This window comes from Anoplolepis gracilipes, chromosome 13 (genome assembly GCF_047496725.1).
Source record: "Anoplolepis gracilipes chromosome 13, ASM4749672v1, whole genome shotgun sequence".
In the NCBI taxonomy this organism is placed as follows: Eukaryota; Metazoa; Arthropoda; class Insecta; order Hymenoptera; family Formicidae; genus Anoplolepis; species Anoplolepis gracilipes.
In genome coordinates, this window is record NC_132982.1 from 9,296,080 (window position 1) to 9,320,888 (window position 24,809).

Here is a 24,809-nt window from a genome sequence, read left to right on the forward strand (position 1 = left end):
GTATATTTTAAACGGATAAGGGCACATATTAATTTTTATTATCTGTAAATCAAAAATAATAAAATCATATTTTATTTCACATAGATCAATTAAAAAATTTTAAGGATAAAGATGTCAAAACCTGTTTTTTTTTCTAATAAAAAAAAATAATTTTTCAAAAAGACATATTTTTTATAGGTTTTTAAAATATAATATTATTCTTTACGTAATATTTTTTGTATATATGTATAATAAAAAAACTAAAGTTCTTATATTTATCTTTTTTCGAAAGCAATTTTAACAGCTAATTAGACTTTTGCGGCAAATTACACTAAACACGACATAATTAAAATTCATAAAAAATCATATTTTATGAGAAAAAAAACATTTTGTTTTTTCCTATTTATATCTTTATTTAGGGGGCATTTAAAATTATAAAAATGACGCAAACGAGGTATATCGACATAATTACGACGGTTATAAATTCGATCATTCATCTGATGCAACGACTGACTATAATTGACAACTGTTCGCCGATGTTCCCATGCGAGCTTCCTGATGCCCGATTGTGCATCGTTGCAATCTCGTTGCATGTTAAGGTGCGCGGCGCGAGAGACCAACAAAAATGTGAGTGAATGTTCGCGGTATATATAAAGAAGATTCGCACTCGTGAGATGCTGCAACACTCTCCGAGACGGTGCTTGCTCAAGACGTCGTTCGCGTTATCCGATCAGGAACAACGAAAATACGAGAAAGAGAAAGAGAGTGACACCTTTTTCTTCTACGAAAATATCTCGTTTCATTAAACTGCGTGAAGCATTTTTCTGTGTGAAAATGTGTGATTGAAGAAAAGACGTTATCTCAAATAAAAACAAAAAAAAAAAAAAAAAAAAGACAGCATACTTGGGTGTCCGTCAATCAGGAAAGGTATCCTACATTACATGTTTTTCGCATTCGTGTTCTCAGGATTCGCACACGGATTACAATGTTCTTTACTATGCGGAAATGCAGTTTAGAAGAGACCACCTATAATATGGTTAGTATTACAAATATTATATTTATATTATAATTATATTTCTTTAATATAATTATAATTTATTTAATATAATTATATTTCTGCTTTTAATGGTATTTTTCATGTATACCAAGTGTTGTTACAAAAATTTCACTCTTGTCTATTTGTTGCAACAACTTTTACATTTAGATAGTGACTCACATTATTAACAGTTTAATAATATGTCTCAAAAACTAGGCGATTAATTTTAATCATTTTGATTTCGAAATTTATAGATTCTAGAAGTTTTTAAAATTATGTCGAGATGGGTTTTCCTCTGACTTTCTTGTCGGCTAAAACATGGCAATTTAAAAATTTCAAATATGTAACAGGGTACCTATGTAACATTTCGAGACCAGAATAATTAATTGATCACGTAAATATTGGACTGTTAATAATTAAGTGGACTACCATGTATATATATTGTCCCTGTGATTCTCAAAGAATTGCAGCATCCCACGCGCGAGTACGATTTTTCTTTACATATAATACATTCACTTACATGTTTGTTATTAAACTTCCTTATATAATGATTATCGGAGCAACCCATTTTTCAGCATCAAAAATGAATGACGTAACGTTATTAGCCTTATTTACATTATAAACATTACATTATAAAAGATCGCACAAGTAGACTTGAATTTACTGAATAAATAGATAATGTTATCATTTATTTTATACAACTGTCACCTTTGTAATAATGTTTTAATTAAACACAATGGAATGAACTAATGATTATATCGTCATTCTTTTTTCGTGTATGTACATTCATGTATATAATATGTATATCCACAGATTCAAAAAATAAATAAAGCTATAAATCTTTAGATTCCCTCGATAACGATATTATTTATTAGATCTCATAGAATATATTCTCATAAATTATTGAAAAGATAGAGAATGAATGACGTTTGTGTGCGTGTCGGATCGAATATTCTTTCGACGCTCTTCGGGAAAATGATAATAGATCTAGTACATTGTATGTAAGTATGAAGAGAATGTGAAACAGCAACTGTAGATGTAATCTAGCTGCACGGATCGTTTCTATTGTGCAATAGAAGCATCGCCGCTAGTAATGTCGAATAATTCTTATACTCTTAATTTCTTCAAATAACAAAAATTACACATCTAACGCAACGCGATTATTGTGTTTAGAGTCCTGTATATAAATAATAGTATAATAATAATAGAAAAATAAATAATAAAAAATAACAAAAATAAAATAATTATTAAATAATAATAGTCCTTTATATACAGAACTTTCTATTCGTTATTTAAATATATCGAGATATTATCTCATGTGTCTGTTTTTTTTTGTTCTCAGATATTATTCTTATGTACTCTGTTGCTCAGCTTTAGTCGAGCGAATCTTCTTCAAGAGTAAGTGCAAAATAATTTAAATGAAAAAATTCTTCTCGTGTTATATTGACTTTATGAACAAAAAAAAAGAAATAGAATAAAACAAAATATTCTATGTATTTTCTTTTGCAGCAGGTATTCCTCGCAACCATTTCAAAATTCGAGGCAAGCATACGCGTGTACTCCTATCGATTCAACATCATTGGATGCATTCGGACCAACTATCGCGTGTGCGTTGAAATTCGCATCTATGAAAAGTAAAGTGTCTGGACCAGAGAGTCATATACCATCGCCCACATACGTCAAAGTATCGGCACCTTTGTTATATAAGCCTTTACCAAGAACGTCTTCCTTGGTATACATTGCGCCACCCATCGTCAAATCTGCATCAGCTATCGTAGCTACTGAACCAAAATCGTTGGAAAAGGATATCCAGAATATGGTAAATGCTATTAAAATGACGAAAGTAAAAAGTTAAATATCGAAAATAGAAGATAAATGTATAACTAATTAAATATTTTTGATAAGGTATCATTATTTTAAATACATAATAATAAGATTCTACGACAGGGATAAAGATTAAATATATCAATGTATATTCTGGTGAAAAAAATCTCATAATTTCTAAAAAAAATTGTAGGAATTTTTCATTATTTATGAAATTTATGAAAAATTCTAAAAAAAATATTAAATTTATTCAGGTTTTTTAAATATTTTTTAAAAAATTGTAAAATAAGAAATCTCAAAATATTTTACATTTATATGGATATGAGAAATTCTTACAAAATTTATGTATGCTAAAAATATGAAATATCTCCATATTATTTAAAATATTTAGATAAGGAATTTTTAATGTGTTTCACATTTAACAGAATATTTTTAAAAATCTATTATCAGCTTTTATATTTTGCCTTTTAATTTTATGAGAATATTTTTCACTAGAATATATGTATACACAATTTTGTTTCTCAATCAAATTTTTTTTTTTTTTACGAATAAAGCTTCTGAAATATACATATATGTATAATAAGAGATTTCATATATATATTTTTTTATCAGGCGTATCCCAAATATTCCTTTAATTACGGTGTAATCGACGGATATACCGGTGACTCTAAATCAGCGTGGGAAGAGCGAGACGGAGATACAGTTAAAGGAGAATATTCGGTCGTTGAAGCAGACGGAAGCATTCGTACCGTTTCTTATACAGCAGATGATCGTAATGGGTTTAATGCGGTTGTGACTAGAAGCGAACCTCCAAAGAACACAAAATCTGCAGCCGAAATAAAAACATTTATACCTGGTGTCATATTTACAAATGACAGACATAACATTTAACATATTAGTTTAATCTCTGCTTTTTCTTTCCATACAAAATATAGATATGCAAAATGTTTTTTCCAGGCAAAAGATTTTGCATATCTATATGGACAGCTTCTTATAATATATATAATATCATATTCTTTTCTTATTTTAGAGTGCTTTTATATGCAACGTACATTTAATTTATATTATATTGTATTTTATGCTTCACTGAACGCTATTAAACATACAATGTATTCGAGAAATCGTATATTACAATCGAAGAAAAGGTGTGCAAAAATAAGTCGAAATAAAATACAAAATAAAATATTGTACGAGCGCTTTGTCAAGAGAATTGAAAAATTGCTAACATATTGTCTAAAAAACATACATTACATAAGAAAAAAATAAAAAATACTTTTATACAAAAATACATAAAATTTTATATATAAAAAAATGAGTTTTATATATGAAATTTTATATATTAAAAAATGAAGACCTCTCAGCAATAAAAAATAAAATATTTTAATGTTTACAGATCTTGAAGAAATCTAATTTATTATTTATTTTATTTACTTATAATGTACCTATATCTATAATGGAAAAAAACGATGTAAAATCATTAGTATAATAGCTTTCCGGTTGTTACATGCATTATCAAAGAATATATTTTTATATTAATTTATATGTCTATTTATCATTACATCTTTTTTTTCTAAAAAGTTGTACTTTTTCAGCAAATTTAAAAAATTAATATTATTGTAATAAATATTAAAAATACAAAAAAATTATTTTTATCTTTTTATAACATATATTAACGTATTATAATTATACTTATTAATGCATATAATATGAAAAAATTAATTTATTAGCATAAGATAAAATGTATTAACTTAATCATATCTTTAATACAGTTTAAGTTAAAATGGAAATGTTTTGTCTCTCTCATATACAAAAATGAATATCTAAATCGCTCTCCTAATGTTAATGTATCAAATATATGAACATAATGAGAATACGATGTTATAAATGAAAAGATTCTTAGAGCTAATCTCGTCATTCATGACGAATGCAATGTTTGTATCGCTTAATACCATGTAACGAAGTTAATGAATGTACATCAATATATGTATATATATATATATATATATATATATATATATATATTTTGTATACATATATGATTAGAGTTTCTATCTATTTCTAGATCTTTTATTGCTATTCTTTTTTGCGCTGTTTGTAGATTTATTTTTGTTTGAGTCTTTACTATTACTGTGACAGGTTTCTTTAACAGGTGTAGTAATATGTTCTAAATTTCCATTCGACATTGACCCATTTGTAAATTGAATCGAAGCATTTTCCGAACTATTAAGAGTGCCATTATTTTGGGCATATCCAGTTTGAATAGAAGTATGATTTTTTCCGCTAGCTTCTTTATTATTGCTAGAAGAGATTGCATTTGAATTGCCAAAGTTGCAATTGTCCTCACTTCCGCTATTTCCAATTTGAGATTCGGATTCACTGTATCGTTCAACTGGAATTAAGCAGGGATCTCATATTAACGGTATACAAAGTGGAGAGAAAGCAAGAAAAAATAGATATTGTTTGCAGATTGAGCGACATAGGTGCATAAGCAAATGTTAGAAATATGGAGAATTTTCACTCAGACTATGCTCACAGCGAGTATGATTTTTTTCTGTACCAGAAAATAAATATTTGTGGTAATATAAATATTTACCTAATATTATATATGTATTTTTATTATAATTATTTTTTATCGTTACTACTGTATTTGCAAAGTTTATATTAATACTCTCTTAAAGCATGGTCATTTAAATGGTTTTGAAATACATATGTGTGTATGTATGTGTGTATAACATAATTTAGAGAGATTAATAGGAAAATGAAAAACAATACCATTATATAATTTATAATAAAATATTATTTATATACTACTAAACATAACAGATGTATAGCAACTAATTCTGTTCAAACTAAGAGAATTATTTAATTACTTAAGCTCAGCATCGCACTCTAATATTAGATTTCTAATACTCTAATATTAGATTATAATACTTTATATTTGTACAGATATAAATATCAAATGCTAGCTCTAGTAATAATATTCTTTTAGATGTAAAGCAATGCAAACAAGAAAAAAAATCAGTGCAGATACGTTCTAATTATAACATAATAATATATACAATAACGCAATCAGATACTTAATCAAACACAAGTAACTACTTATGCAATCATTAAATTATTATTGTTTCTACAGAAAAGAGAATAATAAAGAAAAAAGTGTGTACAAAAAATACAAGAATATTATTTTTACAAATAAATAATCATGATATAATAATCATGAATATCCATTGAGGTCCTTACTTTTTTCTTGTGCGTTCTCTACAAGTCCGCTAACTGCCTGTAATAACAAACAATGCAAATTAGCTCCAACAAAATTAGAATAATATACAAAATATTACAAGAAAATTACAAGTCGAGTTTAATTTAATTATTTAGTTAAATAATAATGTAATATTAAGTGTTGTTCTTTCTGTGCAATAAAATGTATGTATTTTAAAAATAAAATTTTATTATAAAAATTTATTTACTTACTGCCATAGATGTAATAGATGATTTGGAAAATAATCTCTCAGCTTCTTTAAATTTTCTATTACGTTTGTCAGCTTTACTGTTAGTATTTTTGTTACTTGCTAAATACCTATCCCAACCTCTTATTATATTTCCGTACAATTGTGTATCCTCTAAATAGCTTCCTTCAAAGGCATATATTTGACGTTCTAAGTTGGCTAATGTATCCTGCAAAAATTAACCTTCGTACAAGTTTCTCTATTTATACACAAGTGCATCTAGATGCATTGTACTATTATAATAGTTGCTACATTTACAACGTAACAAGAATAACATTCAATAATGCTATCTTTGTTTAAAAAAAAAAAAAAATAAATCACACGCTAGGATTCTTGCTAAGATATTTTTATATTTATTTTCTAACATCATAACCTCAAAATTTTGTAAATCACAATCAGCTGTTCGTATTATTTATAGATCTAATTAAAATATTACGAGATAAAAGAAGAAGTTTTGTATCGTATAAATATATGTAAGCGCGCGATATTTTGTACGCATTTGACGCAATATGAATAAAAATTATTGACATGTATACACTCACAGCGATTTCAGCTTTACGCTTTACTAATTCTGCCAACTCCGCCCGCAAATCCACTGAGGATTTTGTAGACATTTTATACTGTAGAAAGACGTTGAAATCGCGGTTGTAATAACAGAAAATTTGACAAAAATTAATGATGAGATTTAAGACAATTCGATGATACACTCTTACAACTTGCTGCAAATATGTAATCAGGACAGTGTTGCTCTTTCTTTAGAAAGGGTCCCGTTTTCGCGCATGCGCGATATAACTCGCCCGTATTCGTCGAGACTGCGGCGTTGAATAGAAAGAGATAGGTTTTACGTGATCCCTTAGAGTCCCTAGAATATATATTCTAGGGACTCTATTTCTGTCTATATTATTTTACCCGCTACTGTTGGTAGCTCTGCACTTCTGACTGACAAACTAGACCGCTAGCAGCTGGCAGTAGACAGTAGACGCCGAGTTGAAGAAATGAGTGGTTTTGTTTATTGGTGTCAGGTCAGATGTCCGATGTACATTGATGAGGAATCGGTGCTGTTTGGAATTAGATTAATATCACAGTAGGTTCTGTGCAAGATAACTTTATAACTGCATAATTTTGTTATGATTTTTACATGCAAGGCGAAAACATTTCCTCAACATATTCCAAATCGTGAGAATCCTGATTTATTTTGACACGTCAACGACCGAGCAGTCTTCCCTGTAAGTGTTTTTAGGTTTTTAGGTTAAATAAAAAGAATATACAATAGATATTTTATCAAGATATTCTTGACAAATAATTAAGCAATAATATAATTTTTTATATAAGTGCAACAAAATCGGACTTTAATTGTAAATACATGTCTTTGACTTTGTAGATTGATTTGAGTAGATTTAATTTAAACAATTATATTTAATAATGATATATTTAATAATAAAACAATATTTAAGTGGATTTAAACTCATAATTACAAGAAATTTATTTTAAAAGAAAAGTGTGTGTGTGTGTTATTTGAATTAAATTTTGAAACGTAAATTTATGTAAAAAATTATTTTTGTTAATTTTTACATTAGATATGTATACAAGCAATATTTTAATGAGATATTTTCATATCAAGAAACATGAATATTATCATAGTATAATATTATATATGATATTGATATTATAATAAAATCAAAGTTTTTAATGAAAATTTTCTAGCGTAAGAGTTTCAAATAAGATAAAAACATTTTTTAATTAAAGTGTATCAAAACAATGTCTTGTAATATCATTAATATTTTTAATTATTTGAACTTTCCGATTTGTTACACAATTCTTGAGTCTTGAAAATTCTTGTCAGCACATTCTTCAAACAGCGTAGACTTTTTTCTTTTTGGAATTTGTTTAGATTTTCTTTCAAGCCATTAGAGTAAAAATTCTCATTATTAGCATGTTAGATTGAAGAATGTGCTGAGTTTGTAAGATTCAAGACTTTCGTAAGCAAATCACAAAGTTCAAATAATTAAAAATTAGTGATGTATTACAAGATATTATTTGATAATTGTAATTAAATATAAAGAATGCTTTTATCTTATTTAAAACTTACGCTAGAAAATTTTAATAAAAATAATAAATTTAACTTAATTAATTTAATAATAAATTAATAAATTAAAAACTTTGATTTTATTATAATATTGATATAGTATATAGACTAAACTATACATTACTGTAATGGGAGCATATTTCGGTTTGAATTCAGATCAATTTATCTAATAAAAATGATGTATGTCGTATAAATAACTGTGCACTTTGCTGCTATGAAGCCTCGATGCACGCGAGGATGCATCATGGACAATATTATATGATTAGATTAGATTAGATTACGTATAAAGTCCATAGACTTCGCTACTTCTTTATTATTGGAAAGCAACACGTGACAGGACATTTGACAGGAGAAAAACATATATATTTATATATTCTGAAAAATTTGAAATATAAGTAAGTCAAGGTTGTATTCACTTTCGAACAGATTGGCGTGCTTGTCAGAGTCTTTCATCGACTTTTTCCAACGACCTGGTGAACAATGGGGTCGATATGGATAAATGGTATTCCACGGAAATTATTACGAGACATCCATACGTACACGCCGTTCGACGACTCGTAACGCGTTTTGGCCTTTTAATCAGAGTAAGATTTTCAATCAGATATGTGTCTGAAGATGTATGAGATTTAATCGCTCGTTAAACCATAATTAATCGATGTTAATGGAAAACCGTCGAAGGCTAGCAATCGTGTTTATCAAACGCGTATAACTTTTTTGTTATCTGGAAACTATTACGCGACTCAATGATTAACCCGGTCAATCTTGAAACTCTTTCTAAAATAAAGCATACAGATTTCTAATAACTAGAGCATGTATGTCAACATTGTGTATATATAATTTTTTTAAAATAATTTATAATTTATAATTATTTATATATAACTTTTATACATATATAATTTATATATATAATTTTTAAATTTTCAAATAATCTTATAAATCTCTGATATATTTAATCTTTGAAAAAAAAAAAAAAAAAAAAAAAAAAATAGACTGAAGAATAGTATTTAATTTTTCGTATAAGCCTGTAAAGTAAAGAATCTTGAAATTTCTCCTAAAATACATACATCAGAATAATACTCACTTTAATTTATAACTATTTCTTTCTCTTTATATATGTATGTACTATGATTAAATACATTTTTCTATAAAATTTACACGATTAAAAGAGAGACGAAAAAACAGAACTTAATAGATATATTTATAACGGAATATAAGAATATCTATCATTTAATGCGTATTTTTCACGATTTGTGCAAAAAAGTCCGAAGGTTAACAGAAACTTTTCCCCGACCAATATAAGTTCGGTTCGTTATCCGGGTATATAAGGGGCTCGACGAAACACGCGCACTTTCAGTCCACGGTCTGCCAGAATTTCCAATCGCGAGTGCAAACTTTAAGTATAATTTTGACCGGATAATAAATGTCATAACACGGAAATAGTTACCGTAGCTTCTACGAATTAAAGTGACTTTGGAGAAGAAAAGAAGAGAGACGGAAAAAAAAGAAATATATGTTTGGCGAAATCCGTTTCTCTCCCAGTGAAAGTATTGTATTTGCTTTTGCGGACACGGCTCTCCCTATCCTCAATTGCTCACCATTACGGTGTTCTACACTTATCATCTAAGATAAACTTAATGGTACCCTTCCAAGGATGCGCGATATGTAATCTTATACTGTAATAAGTTCATAAGTTTCGACGATAAATTTAACTATCAATTTTTTTCGCGGACAAACATATACGCGCTCTAGATAACGGACATTGATTCATTCGGAGCAATCGGGAAGAATTAATCGCTGCACATATATGTAATATATTTTTTGTGTTAAACGATCGTTACATAAAATCTAAATGAATACGTATATTAACAAGACGATTGATATATTTCATATATTTATAAACGGTTAATTTTAATTTATATTAAAAGTACTCATACATAGAATCATGATCAAAGTTCTCATCTTTATTCATATATATTTTGCACGTATAAATGTAAATTAACGCATTTCCATATCAACGTCACATATGTGTAATTCACTCGATTCTCATTAGATATCAGACAGAACAGCATCATGAAATTTATTATCATTATATATGCGTGATTATAAATTCTATAGTAAAATATAAATACCTCTTATTAGTGTTGTTCAATCTAAAAAAATATCGTTTATTTATGCATGCATATATGTAGCCTATACATAATAAGAGATAAACTGGATATATTTTTTTAAATAATTTACTCGAGGTGTAAGAAGCAAATAAACTTAAATATAAATAAGTATATAAATAATAAAATTGTTTAAAATTAATATAAAAAATTAAAAATAAAAGAAATAATATATAGAAAAATAATAGGAAGATTTTTATATTATATATTTATGTATTTTTGTTTTTTATTTTGTTTATGAAGTTGGACTGATCCAGAATGGCGACTGAGGTCGAACGTTGGAAGAGAAAAACTTGTATCGATCAGCTATGTAAATTAGCATCGAAACGCATACCCATCTTAGCATGGATAACGAAATATGATTCGGAAAAGTTCCTTAGCGATTTTATAGCCGGCATCACAGTCGGCCTTACAGTTATGCCACAGGGACTCGCATACGCGACATTGGCTGGTTTGGAACCTCAGGTATAATATAAAAAATGTGTATAAAATAATATATATATATGTATATACATTAACACTAATATTATACATATAGAATTATTAATAATGAATAATGTAGTACTAATTAATAATGAATAATACAAAATGTATTTTTTCTATGTTGAATTATTAGATATATTACAAATCGAGAATATATCATAATAATGGAGCATCTGCTTTCAGTATGGTCTTTACTCGGCATTCATGGGAGCAATAATTTACGTAATATTCGGCTCCTGTAAAGATATTACGATTGGGCCCACCGCGCTTATGGCATTAATGACTCACGATTATGTGCAAGGAAAAAATGCAGATTTCGCTATACTTCTTGCGTTCTTATCCGGCTGTCTGCAGTTATTAATGGCATGTTTACGTTTAGGTATGCTGAAGAAAAGTTTTTATTTAAATGAACGCATTAGATACGTGTGACATAAATTATGAATGAGAAAAAAATATTTTTATTTAAATACGCAAGATACAAATTACGTGAGGTATGTGTGCGCAAGATTATTGCGAGTTTTTAGATTTTTTTGCAATTTTGAGAAATTTTTTTTATGCATTTGTTAGCCTACCTTAAATGGATATTATTTATTTTTCACATAAAAATAATTTTTTATAGGTGTACTTATAGACTTTATCTCGATACCAGTAACTGTGGGCTTTACATCAGCAACATCTGTTATAATCGTTGCTTCACAATTGAAAGGTCTATTAGGCTTAAAAATCTCGTCGCAAGGATTTTTAGATACTTTGACAAAAGTTTTCCAGAATATTAATGACACGAATCCATGGGACGCTGGGATGAGTTTTTCTTGTATTATAATTCTATTGTTATTTAGGGTAATGCACATAAATTTTTACGTTTGTTTAACATATATTTGTATTACATTTGATACATCTTTTTGATGAGTTTTTTATTATGTTTTGCAGAAAATGAAGGATATTAAATTAAATAATGTTAGTAAAAAGTCAAAGATCTTTACGAAAACGATATGGCTGATTGCCACAGCGCGAAATGCCATTGTGGTTATCATTTGCTCTGCTATTGCGTACAAATATGATTCGTCCGAATCTGGATCACCATTTATTCTAACAGGCCCGGTGAGATCTGGTCTTCCGTCATTTGGCTTTCCACCGTTTTCCACACGAGTGAACAATCAAACCTATACCTTCACGCAAATGTGTTCCGAATTGAATACCGCCATAGTATTAGTACCGATAATAGCTGTACTCGGCAACGTAGCCATAGCTAAAGCTTTTGTGAACGAGGGTAAAGTCGATGCCACCCAAGAGCTCTTGACACTTGGGATTTGTAATGTCCTTGGCTCTTGCGCAAGTTCTATGCCAGTTACAGGATCGTTCAGTAGATCGGCGGTAAATCATGCCAGTGGCGTGAAAACGCCAATGGGTGGATTGTATACCGGAGTTCTGATTCTGCTGGCTCTTAGTCTGCTCACGCCGTATTTTTACTTCATTCCAAAAGGTAGTAAATTTTTTTACCACATGCAATAGAGTAGACGATAAATACCAGTTTGACATAACTATTATATTCTTTTTTAGCTTCATTATCAGCAGTTATTATTTGTGCAGTAATATATATGATCGAATACGAAGTTGTAAAGCTAATATGGAAATCGAGCAAAAAGGATCTAATACCGATGTTTGTTACTTTTTTATTTTGTCTTATCATTGGTGTGGAGTATGGTATTTTGTCGGGTGTCGGCATAAATTTGATGTTTTTATTATATCCCTCTGCAAGACCTACAGTCCACATCGACAAATGTACAGTAGGTAGCAAAACTTAAAGAATATTTTTTTTTCTTGTTCATCATTCTACGGTATTGGTTGTAGAGCTCTGAAAAGAAAAGAGTTAAACCTGATGAATATTTATTAATTCGTTTTTCTCTGAAATTATTATTTTGCATCTAAATTCTTATTTTGATGATATTTATATCGCATTTGTTGTAGACTGATTCTGGCGCAGATTACTTGTTGGTTACTCCAGGAAACAGCTTGTATTTCCCAGCTGTTGATTTTATAAAGCAGTCAGTTGGTAATGCTGGTATAAAGCAAGGATCTAGTCAAGTGCCAGTTGTTGTCGATTGTAGATATATTTTAGGGGCAGATTTTACAGCTGCTAAGGTATATTTTTGAAAATCTAATATAATTAAGATATAATATGATTAACGTATAACGTATAACGTATAACGTATTATTTTAAAAAACCCTTTTTTTATTTAGGGTATCAAAACATTGATTAATGAATTTAGTAACCGTAAGCAGGCCTTGTACTTCTACAATCCAAGATCAGATGTTGTTACTGTTTTGAAAGGTGCCTGCGGCGAGGAATTTCAGTATGTTTCGACTCAAGAAGAGCTCTCTTACTTATTAACAACAGTTCAAGGTAATCAATCAAATCATCTATTATAATTGTAATATAATCGATTAGTTTTATATTAAAATCTTCTATTTTTAATTTTGTTTAAGTCTGTTTTTTCTTGTTTTATTTACATTTTCCTTGAGATCATGACTATGTAATACTGAAGAAGAATGGGAAATGATGAAAAATGTTTTAAAATACTTAATTTCGATTTTGAAATCAAGGAAATCGATATGTTAAACATAATATCAAATACTACATTAGAATTAAAAAATGTTTATTTGTATATATTCAAGAAACCTATTTATGCATTTCGTTTTATTTTCAGACAAATCTTCGCAACAATTTCTCGAACAAACACATGACAAACTATTTACATCTTTAGCATTAAATAATTCAGAAATGGTTCATAGAAATGCGCGTGGTTCTTGCCATGAGCTCAGCGAAGTTACAAGCACGCTGTTGCATGCCACTGCAAGTTGAAATTAAATCCTACTCGATCTTGTTTAATGGCAATGAAGGACAAAAAGTTAATTAATTAAATAGAATCTCCTTATTTTTAAGATATTAATGTAATCTTTTTATTTGATATTAAGCATACAAAACAATAAATTAAAAGCGAGATAGAAATAAAGTTATTTCTTAAGATATCTTATTTTCATTTCCCCCGATGCAAAGAATAATTTTAAAAGTTAATAACCCTGTTGCTTGGTCTAATATATCATATTATTTTCCTGATACATACGAATCAGGAAGACACATTTTTCTATCATCATTATATTTATTATATACATGTAATACATGGAAATCTATAAAATATAATCTTGGTGTTAGCGCTTAATTATTGTTGCATATATAATAGTTGTTAATAAAGAACCATATCACATAATGTAGTGAAGGCACACAGGAGTCCATCACCAAAATTTACTTATCATTGGATATTTTTTCATTGTATATTCGATGTAAATATAATCATACAGGGATATAACAACATAATAATACTAAAAAATATTGCACTCAAAATTATTATTTTTTAATCGATTTCTACTCGACAGAAAATAATGTACTCGTACTAACTGATCAATGAAATTTGTATCGTTTATATTTCTGTCTTTTTGCTTTCTTATATACAAGTTTATTGAAATCACAATTTATCAGAGCTAATATCTTGCTTTATTATAGAACAATATGAAAAAAATGAGTAATAATGATAAAATTATTTTTCTTTTGTTGTGTTTAATTTGATTTTAAAAATAAGACAATCATATTTTTACGTCAATTTTTTAATCGAATTTTTTGTTGAAAAATATTTCTAAAATGGAGCTTTAAAATCAAATAGATTAAATAAAAAAAATTTATTTTATTTGATAACAAAATCTGGAATTATTTTTCAGAGAAAAACGTATATTTATTAGACTTCTTTTCTTTACTTGTTACTTGCTAAATATCTGACTTGCTATATTTTTTTTGTTTTTAAATTAATTAATAAAGAATTATTTGTTATATAAAAATAATTTCCTATTTATATTGGCTCTTTAGACCCTCGTACAAAATTTATACATTTAATAAAGCCCCGAGACGTCATCAGTCACCTTCCCACGTTTTCCAATCAACGAAGATGTCGTGTTTCTTCTGCCAATTGGATTCTCTTTAGTTTGTTGATTTCCCGAATATTTTCCCGCATTGAAGCGATTCTTTCCGAGACCAAATGTATCGTACGTTCGTCCAGCGAAAATTCCCGATTCGTTCGACCTGCCGGAAAATTTGTTGCCAATATCCTTTTGACAAAAGGAATTATGTCTTATGCCGCTTTTCGACAGTATTACTGGTGAATCTTCCAAACTTATGTTAGCCTTGTTTTTGGCATAATTCAACTCGTTATAATAATTCCATTCGCGAGATTTCTGTTGTTCGTAAAATTCATCGTTTCTCAACTGTTTATTGTTAACATGATACAATACGGATTCTTCATTCTTCGAATGATTCTTGTTCCTAGAAGCGGAATTGTCTCGCTTTATCTGCTTATTAAGCTCGGAAGAGTTTCCGCAAAAATCATCGAGCCTGATCGATTTTGATCTCGTGAGTTGCTTTTCGTCGCGAAACTTGTTCGTTTTTGATTTACCACCGTTCCATTGATTCTGCTCTTGCGTAATTACAATGTCGACCATCGAGTCTAGACCCTCGTCAATTCTGTCCAAGGATTTCGTTAGCGGATTAGACTTTGGCGCGTCAATCGATCGCGGTCTTCTCGTGACGAGAGGCTCCAGATTAAAGTCAGTGACGTAAAAAAGACCGCTGTCACTTTCTCCTTTTGACGAACATTGGTCCCTCTTTGACGCGCGATGGGATATATGATGAAAAGATTCCGATCTGCGCATCTTAAATCTGGAAAGATCGGCCAGTAACGCCTGGTCTCGTTTACCCAGATTTTCCGAACCGTTTGGTCTGCCGTAATTTTGTAAGCTCCGATGCTCATCGAAAGAATTTAAACTCTCAAACTTTCTGATGCGACATTCGACTTTGTTACCTGACCGTCTTGACTGTGACGGGCTGGACACGCTTGATTCGAGATAATCATGACTGGCCGAGCGACGTAAGTATTTTCTCTTTTCTATCTCGCTTCTATATTTGGAGCTATGTCGACGAATTGTCCGTTGATCGATAGATTGTCCCGAGGAAGTCTCGAATCCTTTGGAAGTGGAATCGAATTGTCTGTAAACGTCGATTTGTCTGTTAATCGGCCCAACATCCGTAACAATTCTTGACTTTGATCCGCTCGAGGTGTCATAGCCTCTCACAATTTTTCCGTCTTTCGCATTTTCGCTCTCCTCAAAGTGACGCAGATCGTCGATGCCCTTTTCGAATTTCACAGCATCGTTCTTATCTAACTTTTGCAATTGATTCGCGTTAATACTTCTAATTTGTCCGTCGTAAATCTGATGTTTGCCATTATACTTGAGTCTGGAAGCGCTCAACAAAGAATCGCTACCATCACCCAGAGTTTCCTCTTCGATTTCTTCGTCATGAGAGTTGTATGTTTCCGCGTGATCAGTAAGATCGCAATGCCTGGCGGCTATAATGGCCGATAGACATGGTGGCGCTCTTCTTGGCGGTTGTGGATGCAGAATGGCCGGTACAATCGCCTCTTCTACATCGGGTCCTTTAACGATAATCTTTACGCTGCCCTCCATCGACGACTTTGACGTCTTGCGCGGCACACCAGAGTTCAGTCTCTTTGTGCCACTTGAGCCTGTACTGTAATCTTGATCGTTGCCGAAATAAGTTACTTGCTCGTCTTTCGTTTGATTTTGAGATGCATTAGAGCACGCGTTCGACCTTAACATCTTCGACTCTGCATACTGATCTCTCTTGGGTATTTTTTCGTACATATAACTTTCGGAATTATTCAACGAGATCTTGGAATTCGATCTGTATAATTTGGTTTTAACCGATTCCTGCTCTTTACGGACGACTTCTTGATCGATATTGGCCCGACGGTTCAGCTCCTGAGTCTTGTCACTGAACTCTTCCTCGGCATCCTTGACAATGATTCTCAGTTCCTCGATTACATCGTCTATCGTTGTTTCCTGATCATTGCTTTGTGTAGGCGAAGCTTTTTGCCGATTGATGTTCGCTTGATGTTTCGTATCTTCGGGGCTGCTGGATCTTTCCGAGGAGCTAATACCTTCATCCTCTCCATTCGAAGATACTTTTGGACTTTTAACGATAGTAAGGACTGTCGGCGCAGATTTATCTCGCTCTTCCGAATCACAATTGTTCCGTTTCTCAAGTTGCATCTGTAGGAGCGATACTTTTTTACTTAATATCCGGCAAGTTTCCTCTGCGCGTATCACCCTGCGTTGCAGAGCGTCTACGTCGACGCAGTTATGTGTCCACTTTTGAATCTCTTTGTGCAGTAAATCAGTTAAAGCATCCTCCTCACGTCCATCGAATTCTCTCAACCATTCATGAAGTACCTGCGGCTCTAGGCCAGCTTCGCAGGCTTCAGCCTGAAAGAACGCGAAATATTTAGAATAATAAAGTCAGTCTTACACAATTATATAATATATACATTATGTTAAAAATATTTTTAAATATATATATATATATATTTCCTTTGTATTAAAATTTTCTATTTTTAATTTTTTTTAAGTCTGTTTTTTTCTTGTTTTATTTATATTTTTCTTGAAATCACGACTATGTAATACTAAAGAAGAATGGGAAATGATGAAAAATGTTTTAAAATAATCAATTTCGATTTTGAAATAAAGGAAATTGACATGATATGTTAAATATAATATTAAATATTATATCAGAATTAAAAAATACGTTTTATTTATATATATTCAAGAAGAAATATATATATATATATATATATATATCGTTTTTAAATATGTTATATAAATAGACAAAAAGCTATAAGAAAATAAATACATATCGAGCGATATCTTTTGTAATCTCACCTGGATATATAATCTGGTTTGTGTGCGAGGCGCGGATTTCAGGAAAGCATTTAAGAACGAAATCCCCGCAACTCTCAATGCGATAGCTGCTCTAGGGGCTAAAAGAGCGCCCGCTAGAAATCGGAATCGCCCTCCTTCTCCGTATTTAAGTCTTAGCGTCGACACCGCTTCCGAGACAGCGGCGTGTCCACCTGGCGCTTGGCACACTTTCGTCAAGAGCTGCAAATGAATCAGTACAACTTAACTTACTTTGTCGAGAGATAATAACATAGAACATAGAAATTTGAAGAGTCACTCCTGGTGAAAAAAATCTCATAGTTTTGTAGAAAATTTTGAGAATTTCTCATAATTTAAATTCATAAAGAATTTTCCAAAAAAGTATCAGATTTATTTAGATTTTTTTTTTTTAAATTATAGAATAAGAAATCTCAGAATATTTATTTGCATTTATACACATGAAAAATCCTTACAAAATCCTTACAAAATTCATTTACAATAAAAATATAAAATACAGAATATTTATGTGAGAAATTTTTGTGTTCCACTTAACGGAATATTTCTGAAAAATCCATGATTTATCAACTTTTATTTACATTTTACCGTCTTTTATTTAGCGATATTAATTAAAACAAGCGTTATTCTATCTTTATCTGCCATTGAATATCTAACAAAGGTAGAATGAGATTTGTGCTGACTTCCGTTAACACATCATCATTTTACCTTTGTTCAAAATTCAATGGAAAATAAAGATAGAATGACGTTTGCGTTCTTGCATCGTTAAGTAAAATACATTGAAAGATAAGAAATAAAAGTAGATAAATCATGGATTTCTTATAGATTGTGAAAATATTTCGAATATATTAATCTGAAAAAAAATGCGAAAAATAATGACAATTTATTCATAAATTTTCAGATTCTTTTTCTGAACATTTCTGAAAAGTATGCCAATTCGTATAGAAAATCTGCAAATTTTTATAAGAAATTCTGAGAATATATTTTTTTTTCACCAGAGCAGGCTACGCTATTCGCGAGAGAGAAAACTTGAAATTCGTCGAAAAATTCGCCTGAAAAGTTTGTGCATTTTTTGGAAACTTGACTTTTACTTTATCACTACGAACAGAGTATATTCTTATTACACATTTGCAGTTTCATAAAGCTTCCTGTTCGCGTGCCGTGGAAGTAATTATCGCTCCTCGACTGCTGATCGCACCGCGCGATATCTGCTCTCCCAAGATACATATATCGTGAGAGAGAGAGCTAAAAAATAAAGTCTTAAACATGTTATCTGTGTAACGTGTAAGCTGGCAAATGACGTCGACGCGCTCGACCGAATAACGTTTGGTGGATAAACGATAAAAACTGGTTTCGTCGGTGAGTACCCTCGAAATAACGGGTCGCAGCCCGTGTCGAGTGTATTACGTTTATTCGAAACACGCGTTTTACGAGCATACCGACGACCCGGAAAAGTAACTGAATAACCGAATCAAGAGCATTAATTCTTATTGCACAGGACGAATTGACCCAATTCATTTTTTGCCTCTCTCTCTCTTTGCGATATTATTTTTTCCTTCCTTAAACTCCAAAAAGTGTCTTATTACTTTTGTAACAGTATTTCGATTTACTATCTTTACAAGTAATTCACATTAATACAAGCACAAATAGATTGTTTTATATTACTGGTTTATTTAAAAATATTTATAAACTTATCAATTATACATATATTATTAGATGCGGATATATATAAAATATAAATATATAAAAACTTAAGTTTATATAAATAACTGAAAAATATTCTGTCTCCCTTCACCTTCAATCTTAAATATGTATTTGGAAGACAGCTAGATGATTATCTCGAATTACCCCTATAATTTAATTGATCTATACTATTATACTTTTTTAATTTTCCAAGATCAAAAATCGATTAAAAATCGATTAATTTTTTTAATGATGTAAAAGAGATCGACAACGAGGAAAAATAAAGCGACTTTGATTTCGATCGAATCATTTTTATAATGACTTCAAATCATTGTACTAATGTACTATATACAGTGTTTTATAACTGGAGATAAAACTGAGAAGATAATAATTTTATTGTACATGGAAAAAAGTCAAAAATATAATTGAATATTTTTTCATATAAGGTTCTATTTCCGATAATTGACTTTAAAATTAACACCGTATCTACGCCTTTTAAAACCAATGACCTGATGCCATGTCATGTGATAACGACGATCAATATATAGATACAAATAAATTTGGAAGACAACTAGATGATTATCTCGAATTACCCCTATAATTTAATTGATCTGTACTACTATACTTTTTTAATTTTCCAAGATCAAAAATCGATTAAAAGATAATTTTTTTTTAATGATGTAGAAGAGATCGACAACGCGGAAAAATAAAGCGACTTTGATTTCGATTGAATCATTTTTATAATAACTTCAAATCATTGTACGAAAAAAAGTGCAAACATTTTATTAAAACAATTAAAAATAATTTAAATTACATTAAAGAGATAACAAAAGAGAAAAAGAGAGAAATTATCCAGATAAATGATCTTTTTAATATATACATGTATCAGATTATAGTAGGGAACGTCCAGTTCATTGAATTGTCCACGTTCAAGGAACGATGACGTATGATAACATACATAAAAGGTAAAGAATTGCGCGTTATTTTGTGCTGACATTCATGCGACACGGCGAGTTCTAATCGGTTCTTTTTATCTAACGGTATCGCGACGCTTCGCGAACGGAAGTGGCGATTGTTACCTGGAGAGCCAGAACTCGAGACCGGTTCAGACTACTAGTCAGACAAACTGCGAGAGCCAGTAGACCAGGTTGCGCTTGTACTAATAGCCGCGGTGCATCGGCGCATCGTTCGCCGCACGCGGCCAGACACTCCACGCATCCCAGCTCGTCCAGGGCGGCCCTTCTGGTACCGATTCTGGGCCCGGTCTGTCCCGAGTTCGGCGGTGAGCTTTGGGCCAATTGAACGCCGCGTAAAGTCTCCAGCAATAAAGTGATTCCATCCGCAGGCGGTGAAGCGAATTCTTGTACAAAGCTGCAAAGAAAAATACAAAGTTGCAAAAAATCCAGTCGATATTTTATGTAATTGTAGTAGTACTTGAAATTTCGATTTTTTAAATCTTTTATCGTTTTATTAGAATTTTAAAAATCACAACGATAAGACATCGTACGCGACGACAACGTATATTAATGACAATTATTTCAATGAATAATTTTGATAAATCTTATCGAAAAAAAACTCAAGTTTCTACTTTGCTACTATATATATAATCGTAAAATAATATTAGACATATTATTGCGATGCGACATAATGGTGAGAATTTTTAGAATTTAAAAAATCTGCGCGATCAGCTGTTTAATGTCACTTTGCAAAAATTTGAATACGGTTCTATTTTATGTAATTGTAGTAGTACTTGAAATTTCGATTTTTTAAATCTTTTATCGTTTTATTAAAATTTTAAAAATCACAACGATAAGACATCGAACGCGACGACAACGTATATCAATGACAATTATTTCAATGAATAATTTTGATAAATCTTATCAAAAAAAAAAACTCAAATTTCTACTTTGCTACTATATATATAATCGTAAAATAATATTGGACATGTTATTGCGATGCGACATAATGGTGAGAATTTTTAGAATTTAAAAAATCTGCGCGATCAGCTGTTTAATGTCACTTTGCAAAAATTTGAATACGGTTCTATTTTATGTAATTGTAGTAATACTTGAAATTTCGCTTTTTTAAATCTTTTATCGTTTTATTAAAATTTTAAAAATCACAACGATAAGACATCGAACGCGACGACAACGTATATCAATGACAATTATTTCAATGAACAATTTTGATAAATCTTATCAAAAAAAAAAAAAACTCAAATTTCTACTTTGCTACTATATATATAATCGTAAAATAATATTGGACATGTTATTGCGATGCGACATACTGCATAATGGCAAGAATTTTTAGATTCTAAAAAATCTGCGCAATCAGCTGTTTAATGTCACATTGCAAAAATTTGAATACGGTTCTATTTTTTTATATTTCAGGTATCAAACATTTATGATAAGAAATCTTTGTCCTAAGTACTTAATAGTAGTCAATGAATATCGAGGGTAACAGTAGTTACGCCAATGGATATCGGGCGTATAACATTCTCACTGTTCGGATTAAAAATCGCATAAACGGTGAAGATATTGAGAAACATAAAGTAAAAGAAAAAAAAGATAGTAAATTACATAATTACGGAGCTTCTCGCTCGACAAGAAAACCGATCCGGTTTTATGCACGTGCAGCTCGGCGGGATTTTTTTTCGAGATTGTCACCACGAAAGCGAACAGGACAACTTCGTGATTGGACGAAGGAATCGATCATCATCGATATGGAATATATTAACAAAGACGTTGCAAGACCTGTCCGCGGGATAGTCTTCTCGACACGCACAGCGACTAACTGGTAAAAGCCCCGGAGTATCATTTATCTCGGGGAGAAAATATTAGACTTTATATTCTCACTACAGGATAAACTGAAGACTTCTTTCTACTCCTACAGTATATGACTATGCAAGATCCATTCACTTCGTTCGTTTAAATTTAGCGAATTTCACTCCATCGGATATTCAGTGACGCAAATAATAATACGGATGAGAGAAATCGATAAAAAAATTCGATGATTTTACGCGTGATTTTCAATTGGTGATTCTATGTAATATCAATCAAGCCTTGAAATTTCTTCGATCGATCCAATTTTTAATCCTTAAGTGTCCGATTCGTCTCGCATCGGTTATATCGATGCAAAGAGCAGCAACATGAGGTGGTTTCTCCTTATAACTATTTGCGACGCCTTAAGGTAAACAGGTGCAAGAACGAGGAAATACACGTTATACTTGTCACACAGTGACAAGTGCATACTCGCATCAGGTACTCGTGCAATTTTTTCGCGATTTTGTGGAAACGATGTGCATGGAACTAATCGTAATCTCGACTCTCTTTGCCTTTCTCTGTCCGTTAGTCCAGTACTACGTCGATCCAGTTTCCTTAATCGCGTTGTTTGAAGAGCGAAGGACAGCAAAAAGCCGTTCGAAGAATTTGCACACGTATAACGAAGTTCAGCACCGTGGGAATCATCGCGCAATAAAAAAAAAAGTTTCTGTCATTCTCTGAGAGATCGTAAAATTCTTCTTCCGTTTTAACAGTAAAACAGTAATATTCTAAATTCCTACGAGGGTATTCACGTTTCGCCCGTCATGGACACATGATTAACGCACATTGTGCGGAAAAGAAAAATTCCGCGCTGTCGTATAACTATCGTAAAGTCCTGCCTGTGAAGAGAATGCGAAAATGCTTTGTCAAGAGTTAAAAGTTTGACCGCGAAGGTGTTTTACATATTTTACGCTCTTTCAAACTTAGCATAAGCGTCGTCTCGCATTGTCAAGCATATTCAAGATCAAATAAGGACCATCTTGTCTCTGCGTGTTATTTATAGCGGAGAAACAGTTGAGTTAACATTCCGTTATTCGCAATATGTAGATGAGAGAAAGAGAGAAAAAAACGGTATATAAATTGCAAATCAAATGATTAATCGATCGGTTAATGGCAAGCCGAGGAATTCGTCGCTAATTAAAAAGACAACACTCAAAAAAATGATCTTGCAAATATTAACAAATAAATTATTAACAAACAAGCTAGAATATTGCTGCTATAAATTCTATACGTGACAAACAATATTCTAACAGATACAAAAAGTAGCGATAAATTTTAGTTGAGACATCTAGAAATCTGTCTATATTAGTAAAATATTTTTTTAAGTGAATGATTTATATTTTTTCTGAAAAATGTTTTTTTTTTTTTTTTTTTTTTATAACGTAAGGAGGTCTAAAAAGATTACATCGACACTTTTATTTGCGTCTTTCGTAACATATTTCCTTTATTTACATGCCTGCTCAATCACTATACTCGCTCGGCACATTTTCGCGTAAAAACAATGATGGGAATAGCGTCTTCGTTACCTCATCTCGCGAAACAATTCTTGACTACAGAATAAAAGTGCAGTCTCGCTGATTGCTAATGATACAATAGCATCGATGTGAAATCGAGCATCAATCAAAGTGCTATTGAAAAGAATATTCCAAGGCACTTGTGATTCAAACACGCAATATAACGATACGTTACAACACCCGTGGTTTTATGGGGCATAACTTTCTGAAAAAAAAAAAAAAAAAAAAAAAAAAAAAAGTTGCTGCTCAAAATGAGCGTTGTTTATGGACGGGAATTGTCAGAAAAATAGCGCGGTGAATCCTCTCGAATACATCTCGGGGACATGCAAATGAGTATTAAATGCCTGTATGCGTATATAGAACCGCTGTGGTCGACGTCTCCGACATCTCCAGCGACAAAGGAAGGTGAGAGGGGAGAGAGGGACGGAGCGATTCTTCCCCTTTAACAATGGGTACATTATGTTACCGGCGTGTATTATGCATAATGCGCGAGATATCGCAATACACGACGCGATACGTGCACGAAATACAGATGGAGGGGAATCCTTTGTAACCTGTCCTGTCTACGCCGTAAAAGTGCTCGTAAGGCGACCGCATTTGAATGCGAAGAAAACAAAAGCTTTGAGAGTGACAGTAAAGGACGAAATGCAGCGATTGTCGCACCGAAATATATGTGTGTACGTTTTTTTTCAATACATATTTTTCCACTCTTAAAAAAGCGCATAAAATCACGTAAAAAAGAGTAAGTGTCAAATCAAAATTCATATACTTATATGAACGCGTTCATTGTTTCATATATACGCAACAATTTATAATCTTCTTGGAAGAATTTCAAAATCTTAAATTTCAACAATGT

General features: G+C 31.1%; 4 protein-coding genes across 10 annotated transcripts in view; 2 read left to right on the forward strand and 2 right to left on the reverse strand.

The window, feature by feature from the left end:
- Positions 1-785: 785 nt before the first annotated feature.
- Positions 786-4,087, forward strand: LOC140672369 (cuticle protein 8). 2 transcript variants are annotated; one of them, XM_072904467.1, is made up of 4 exons: positions 786-1,015; positions 2,358-2,413; positions 2,528-2,834; positions 3,452-4,087. In XM_072904467.1, exons 1-4 carry the CDS (start codon positions 965-967, stop codon positions 3,728-3,730), a joined length of 693 nt encoding a protein of 230 aa, XP_072760568.1. In that variant the 5' UTR covers positions 786-964; the 3' UTR covers positions 3,731-4,087. The 2 variants fall into 2 exon arrangements, with proteins under 2 accessions (XP_072760568.1, XP_072760566.1); XM_072904465.1 differs by having other exon boundaries at positions 790-1,015; positions 2,525-2,834.
- Positions 4,088-4,608: 521 nt separating this feature from the next.
- Positions 4,609-7,114, reverse strand: Eaf6 (chromatin modification-related protein EAF6/MEAF6). Its single transcript, XM_072904561.1, has 4 exons — positions 6,888-7,114; positions 6,311-6,514; positions 6,080-6,116; positions 4,609-5,228 (listed from the first exon to the last, which is right to left on the reverse strand). The coding sequence occupies exons 1-4, from the start codon at positions 6,957-6,959 to the stop codon at positions 4,888-4,890; spliced, it is 654 nt and encodes a 217-aa protein (XP_072760662.1). The 5' UTR covers positions 6,960-7,114; the 3' UTR covers positions 4,609-4,887.
- Positions 7,115-7,306: 192 nt separating this feature from the next.
- LOC140672783 (sodium-independent sulfate anion transporter) lies at positions 7,307-14,086 on the forward strand. 3 transcript variants are annotated; one of them, XM_072905187.1, is made up of 10 exons: positions 7,308-7,571; positions 8,858-9,015; positions 10,840-11,061; positions 11,263-11,458; positions 11,699-11,919; positions 12,010-12,562; positions 12,640-12,866; positions 13,048-13,221; positions 13,321-13,483; positions 13,788-14,086. In XM_072905187.1, the coding sequence occupies exons 3-10, from the start codon at positions 10,855-10,857 to the stop codon at positions 13,940-13,942; spliced, it is 1,896 nt and encodes a 631-aa protein (XP_072761288.1). In that variant the 5' UTR covers positions 7,308-7,571; positions 8,858-9,015; positions 10,840-10,854; the 3' UTR covers positions 13,943-14,086. The 3 variants fall into 3 exon arrangements, with proteins under 3 accessions (XP_072761289.1, XP_072761288.1, XP_072761290.1); XM_072905188.1 differs by lacking the exon at positions 8,858-9,015 and having other exon boundaries at positions 7,307-7,571; XM_072905189.1 differs by lacking the exons at positions 7,308-7,571; positions 8,858-9,015 and adding an exon at positions 9,538-10,068.
- Positions 14,087-14,220: 134 nt separating this feature from the next.
- Mwh (multiple wing hairs) overlaps positions 14,221-24,809 on the reverse strand; it is a 48,986-nt gene continuing 38,397 nt past the window's right edge. For all 4 annotated transcript variants that reach the window (XM_072905183.1, XM_072905185.1, XM_072905184.1 and 1 more), the window contains 3 exons: positions 20,697-20,988; positions 17,923-18,141; positions 14,221-17,469 (listed from right to left, as the gene is read on the reverse strand). In XM_072905183.1, the coding sequence (XP_072761284.1) occupies positions 15,022-17,469; positions 17,923-18,141; positions 20,697-20,988 (2,959 nt within the window). In that variant the 3' untranslated portion in view covers positions 14,221-15,021. The remainder of the gene's footprint in view (positions 17,470-17,922; positions 18,142-20,696; positions 20,989-24,809) is intronic.